We start from the raw sequence: 6001 nt of genomic DNA on the forward strand, positions 1-6001 counted from the left end.
AATACAAGGAAATAGATAAAATATACATGTGAACAGTTTCCTCATTATTTGCCCTGAAGAAAGAAGTTCGACTGTAACGACACGAAAACTTTTCCAATCTCCTTCATCGGGATAATCTGAAAGAAAAATTTAAAAGTACATATAATTTCATAACTTCAAAGAAAATAGTGTTTTATTCCGTTGGAAGCTGCAAGTGTACAAGATATAAAAAGAAAATATTTACGTGTTTGCCATCAAAAGCTGTGTTGGTCCAACTTTTCTCTCATGTTTTTGTCCTGCAGGTGTTAGACGGAAAGGCGTCGACCAAACATATTCCAACTTGACCCTTTCCGTCCAAGGTTCGGTCCGACCCTTTTGCCCCTTCACTCTTCTGGTGCAAGGTGCCCAAGATGTTCGTGATCCCTTGTACTAATCAACAAGGAGGTGCCTCTGCTCGACTTGCAGAACCTTACGCAGCCGAGGCCACTCCCCTGCATACTGTCAGATTGAAAATATTTAAGGTATTTTTTTTGTATATTGTTTCAGGAAAAATAACGACATCTAGGATTGTTACTTACAGGTGGTATTTCAGATTCTTCCTGTAGGGCATCTAATGCAAAGTTGAGAACAGGACAAAAACACGGACATTGGGAACACCAGAGGTGGAATCAGGTGCCTAGGAGGAATAAGCATCCCCTGTCGACCGGTCACACCTGCAGAGAGCCTTCTGTATTGATCAGGTAAACGAAATAAGCTGTAGTCAAAATAAGTATAAATACAATGGCTAGCAATAGATGTAAAACATGTCAAGCAAAATTCAATCCAGCAACGGGTTTATTTGCAACGAGGCCATTGTAACGACCACAGAATATGCAAAATGCTGACTTTATACGCAACTTTAGAAACACAAGTTACATCAACTTATTTGTCAGTAGCCTGTCTCGATTTAAAATTGATCATACACAGAATTTGCTGTTGTGGACCACGCATCTGTTGGGAGACATAAACTCCATCTGCAGGTGATAACGAGATACCGATATTGCTATTATATTGGAATGATTTAAAAAGTCATTCCATTTGCCATATAGTTAAGGTGTTAGTTTGTCATTATATTCAGTAAAACATCCAAAGGGCATTTGTGCTTTTTTAATCAGTGAAGTGTACAAAGCTATTGAGATAAAAAAAAGAAAAACGATACATTTACATGTACACATACACTAAAACACTATTGTGAGGGTTTGTCATACAATAACATCAAGTTCTCTTTGTTAAAAAAACATTCGCTGAGTGTAGACAGTGCTAATAATCCCAACATACTTAATGTATTTTTTTGATGAATGTTTTTTCTTTCAAAGATCGCTAGAAAAGCTTTCTTTTTTTAGCAAATATTTTTATCATTGCAAATTATCCACCAATGTATGCTATGTAAAACAAGAGGCCCATGGGCCACAACACTCACCTGAGCACATTGGCTAGGCAAAAGCACAAATCAGTAAATCAGTTCAGTATTGAAAAGATTACTACCGGGGCTGGGGTTGAATTTTAAACTACTTGATGGTATTTCCATGTCAATATAACAAATGGCTTTGTTGAACTTGAGAAGATTTAAAAAAATATTTCCTATATATTCCTTTGTAAAAATGTGATCCCCATTGTGGCTCCTCCCTATCCCAGGGATTATCATTTGAACAAACTTGAGTCTACACTACCTGATGATGCTTCCATATCAATATGACTAAAAATATCTTTTCTGTTCTTGAGAAGAATTTTTTCTATATGTTCTTATGTAAAACTTTTGATCCTCCATTGTGCCCCCCATCCCCCGCCGAGTTCATCATTTTAACAAAATTAAATCTATACTACCTGAGGATGCTTCTATATCAAAATGACTAAACATGATTTTCTGTTCTGGAGAAGAAGATATGATATTTTCCTATATGTTCCTATGGAAAATTTTTGATCCCCCATTGTGGACCCACCCTATCCCCGGGGGTCATCATTTTAACAAAATTCAATTTACACTACCTGAGGATGCTTCCATATTAATATGACTTATCCTGGCTTTACTGTTCCTGAGAAGAAGATTTTTGAAGATTTTTCCTATATATTTCTATGTAAAACTTTGATCCTCCATTGTGGCCCCAACCTACCCACAGTGGTCATGATTTGAACAAACTTGAGTCTTCACTGCCTAAGGATGCTTCCATATAAATATGACCAATCAGGGCTTTGCTGTTCTTTAGAAGATTTTTAAAGATTTTTCTTATATATTTATATGTAAAACTTTGATCCTCCATTGTGGGCCCACCCTACCTCAGGGGGTCATGATTTGAACAAACTTGAATCTACACTACCTGAGGATGCTTACATATAAATATGACCAATCAGGGCTTTGCTGTTCTTTAGAAGAAGATTTTTAAAGATTTTTTCTATATATTTCTATGTAAAACTTCCTCCATTGTGGCCCTATCCTACCCCAGGGGGTGATGATTTGAACAAACTTGCATCTACACTACCTGAGGATGCTTCCATATAAATAAGACTCATCATGGCTTTGCTGTTCTTGAGAAGAAGATTTTTAAAGTTTTCCCTATATATTTCTATGTAAAACTTTGATCCTCCATTGTGGCCCCAACCTACCCCTGGGGGTCATGATTTGAACAAACTTGAATCTACACTGCCTGAGGATGCTTCCATATAAATATGACCAATCAAGGCATTGCTGTTCTTTAGAAGAAGATTTTTAAAGATTTTTCCTATATATTTCTATGTAAAACTTTGATTGTTTATTGTGGCCCCGCCCTACCCCCGGGGGTCATGATTTGAACAAACATGAATCTTCACTACCTGAGGATGCCTCCACATGAGTTTCATCTTTCCTGGCCCTGTGGTTCTTGAAAAGAAGATTTTTAAAAGATGCTATTAATTTTTCACTTATTCTTAATTATATCCCCTTGGAAGAGGGCATAGCCCTTCATTTGAACAAACTTGAACCCCCTTTACCCAAGGATGCTTTGTGGAAAGTTTGGTTGAAATTGGCCCAGTGGTTCTGGAGAAGAAGTCGAAAATGTGAAAAGTTTACAGACAGATGGACAGACAGACGGACTACAGACAAAATGTGATCAGAAAAGCTCACTTGTACTTTCAGCTCAGGTGAGCTAAAAATTATAAGGAAAATCTTGATAAGCATAATGTGAAAATACAACAAATGAAAAGTAGATTTTCCACATATCTTTCTTTTTTTTTAAATGCATGTTCTTCTATTTTTGCTTGCAGATCACTTGTATTAATTAAAAAAAATGGAAAGAAATGTTGCGTTGATGATGCGTTGTGACGTTTGTAAGACTGCTGTGGTACAGATGCACTGTGATACATGCCTTGTCAACCTGTGCACAGCTTGCGTAGGAAAACACATGATTTCTGATGAATCCAAAAATCATCAAGTCGTCAAATTTCAGTCTAGAAAGTCCACTCCTCTCTACCCTGGATGTAAATTACACCCCAATGAACGATGTGAAATGTACTGTAAACATTGTGACATTCCGATATGTAGTGCATGTGTTGCATCTGAAAAACATGTAAGTCACAAAATATCTCTACTTCGTGAAATGTATTCGTCCAAAAGGAAAGAAATACAACAAGACATTGGGAAAATAAAAGCGAACATTTCTCCAACTTACGATGGTATCGTGGCAGATGTACAAATGAAGATGGATAGACTAGAAACGAAATGCAAAGAAATTTCTGAATCTATAAGGAAATTAGGAGACGACTGGCACAGAAAAATTGATAAAGTTGTCAATCAACTTCAAACTGAACTCGCTGAGATAAAAAATGCACATGTGAAAATTATAAAAAATCACAGGGAAGAAATAATACGGGATATTTCAAATATTGATTCTTACTTGAATTCGTCTGAAGAAATTCTTCAATCTAATGATATGTCTTTGCTTTTTCAATATAAAAGTAAAGTATCCACATTACAAAAAAGTTCACCTCACATTGATATTTCTTTACCATCATTTTCGCCAAAAGAAATTCAACAAGATCAGATTCTGAAACTTTTTGGAACGTTGTCCTTGACAAAAGACGACCATGTCTACAACTCAAATATGGCTAAGCAAATTGCAGAAACCACGCCCTGTCCTCCAGCCAAACAACTACTTGATAAACCAGAGACCATGACCACTATAAACACTGGGTTCACATTTCTCCAAAATATTGTCTGTCTAAATAATGCAGAAATTTGGGCAAGTGGCGACTACAGTGTCATTCAACTCTTCAGCATCAATCAGAAATCGTATCACGAGTCACTAATTAGGTCATTTCATGTCAAGATAGAATGTTTTTTCTCAGGTCCTTTACACATAGCAGTGACACGAAATGGAGATCTAGTTTATTGCCATCCGCAGGGGAAAAAAGTAAACATTGACAAGAAGGAAGTACCACACACGATCGAGTTACATAATTGGAAACCTCAAGGTGTTTGTAGCACTTCCTCTGATGACCTCCTGGTAATCATGGATTATGATAGAAAAACTGGTGACTTCCTGGCAACCATGCGTGATAGCAACCAATTTCAGACAAAAGTTGTCCGTTTTTCTGATTTCATAGAGAAACAAACCATTCAGCTCGATGAGGAAGGTAAACCTCTATATCCATGTACTAGCTATTATGACAGGATAAAATACATCACTGAAAACAGGAACCTGGATATCTGTGTGGCTGATGGTGAAGTTGTTGTAGTGGTTAATCAAGCAGGGAAATTGAGATTCAGGTACTCTGGGCATAACCCTTCTCCAAAATGGAATCAAAAATTTACTCCCCGAGGAATCATTTCAGACATCCTTAGTCACATACTTATAGCTGACGAAATGAATAAGTGCGTTCATATCATTGACCGGGATGGTCAGTTCCTCCGTTATATAGACTGTGGAATGGTTAAACCTCGGGGACTGTGTATAGATGTAGAGGATAATCTCTTTGTTGCTGACTATAAAAAGAAAAGTGGAGAAATAATGAAACTCAAGTATTTGAAATAAATATTACTTTTACAAATGTCAATTTAACCAGTCTTAAATCGTCAACTAATTTAGGAATAAGAATTATATTCACGCCGTTTGTTTTATTTCCATGGGTACCTATAGTGCCCGCTATTAGCAGACCCATTTTTATATTCACCTGCAGCAGAATTTATTCAAAAACACTTGCTGTGGCCTGCAATTCGACATTTAGATATATCAACGACGTATTATTAATTAACAAAAGTTAAATTGTTGGTTAAATTACTGAGATGTGAATTAGCAATAGTTGGCCTTCCATGGCACCTGATCCCATCTCTGATGTTTTTGAAGGTCCGTTTGCTCTGCTCCCAATTTGTATTGTTTAAATGGACTTTGAGCTTGAATACTGCTCGTTTTCTCTATATTTCATTTCTTCCATCATATGTCAACTCAATATATATCCCAGTGAACTTGAAAAAAAAGATACCATAGAGTGTGACACATCTGTTTCATATTTAGATATTTTACTAGAAAAGAGACTAAATGGTACCTATCAAGAAAATTTTATGATAAACGGGATGACTTCAGCTTTCCTATCATCAACTTCCCTTTTTTATGCAGTATTATTCCCTTATCATCTGCATATGGAGTTTATATCTTACAGTTGATTTGATAAGCAAGAGTATGTTCTACGTATGAAAAATGTCAAGAACGAGGCAAGCTATTGACAGATAAGTTGAGGAAACAAGGATATCTACAGTCTCTTTTGAAGTCAACATTTCGCAAGTTCTATGGTCGACACAATGACCTAATCAGCAAATACAATCTGTCATTAAGTAGAAAACTGACTGACGTTTTTCATACAAATTGTTAGGCCATTATTATACCCCCCCCCCCCCCGCATGAACAGCGGGGGTGTATAGTAATGGGGGTGTCCGTTCGTCCGCCTATCCGTCCGTCTGTTAAATATCTCTTATCTGCAACTTCTCTTATATCACTGAATAAAATTAGACTTTCAC

At 36.6% G+C, this 6001-nt stretch overlaps 1 protein-coding gene across 1 annotated transcript; it reads left to right on the forward strand.

The window, feature by feature from the left end:
- Positions 1–3302: 3302 nt before the first annotated feature.
- LOC133184047 (uncharacterized) lies at positions 3303–5021 on the forward strand. The gene has a single exon (XM_061318918.1). It carries the CDS (start codon positions 3303–3305, stop codon positions 5019–5021), a length of 1719 nt encoding a protein of 572 aa, XP_061174902.1.
- The last annotated feature ends 980 nt before the right edge of the window (positions 5022–6001 follow it).

This window comes from Saccostrea echinata, unplaced genomic scaffold (genome assembly GCF_033153115.1).
Source record: "Saccostrea echinata isolate AGI-Se365-2 ecotype Australia unplaced genomic scaffold, CSIRO_AGI_Sech_v1 ptg000009l, whole genome shotgun sequence".
Lineage (NCBI taxonomy): Eukaryota > Metazoa > Mollusca > Bivalvia > Ostreida > Ostreidae > Saccostrea > Saccostrea echinata.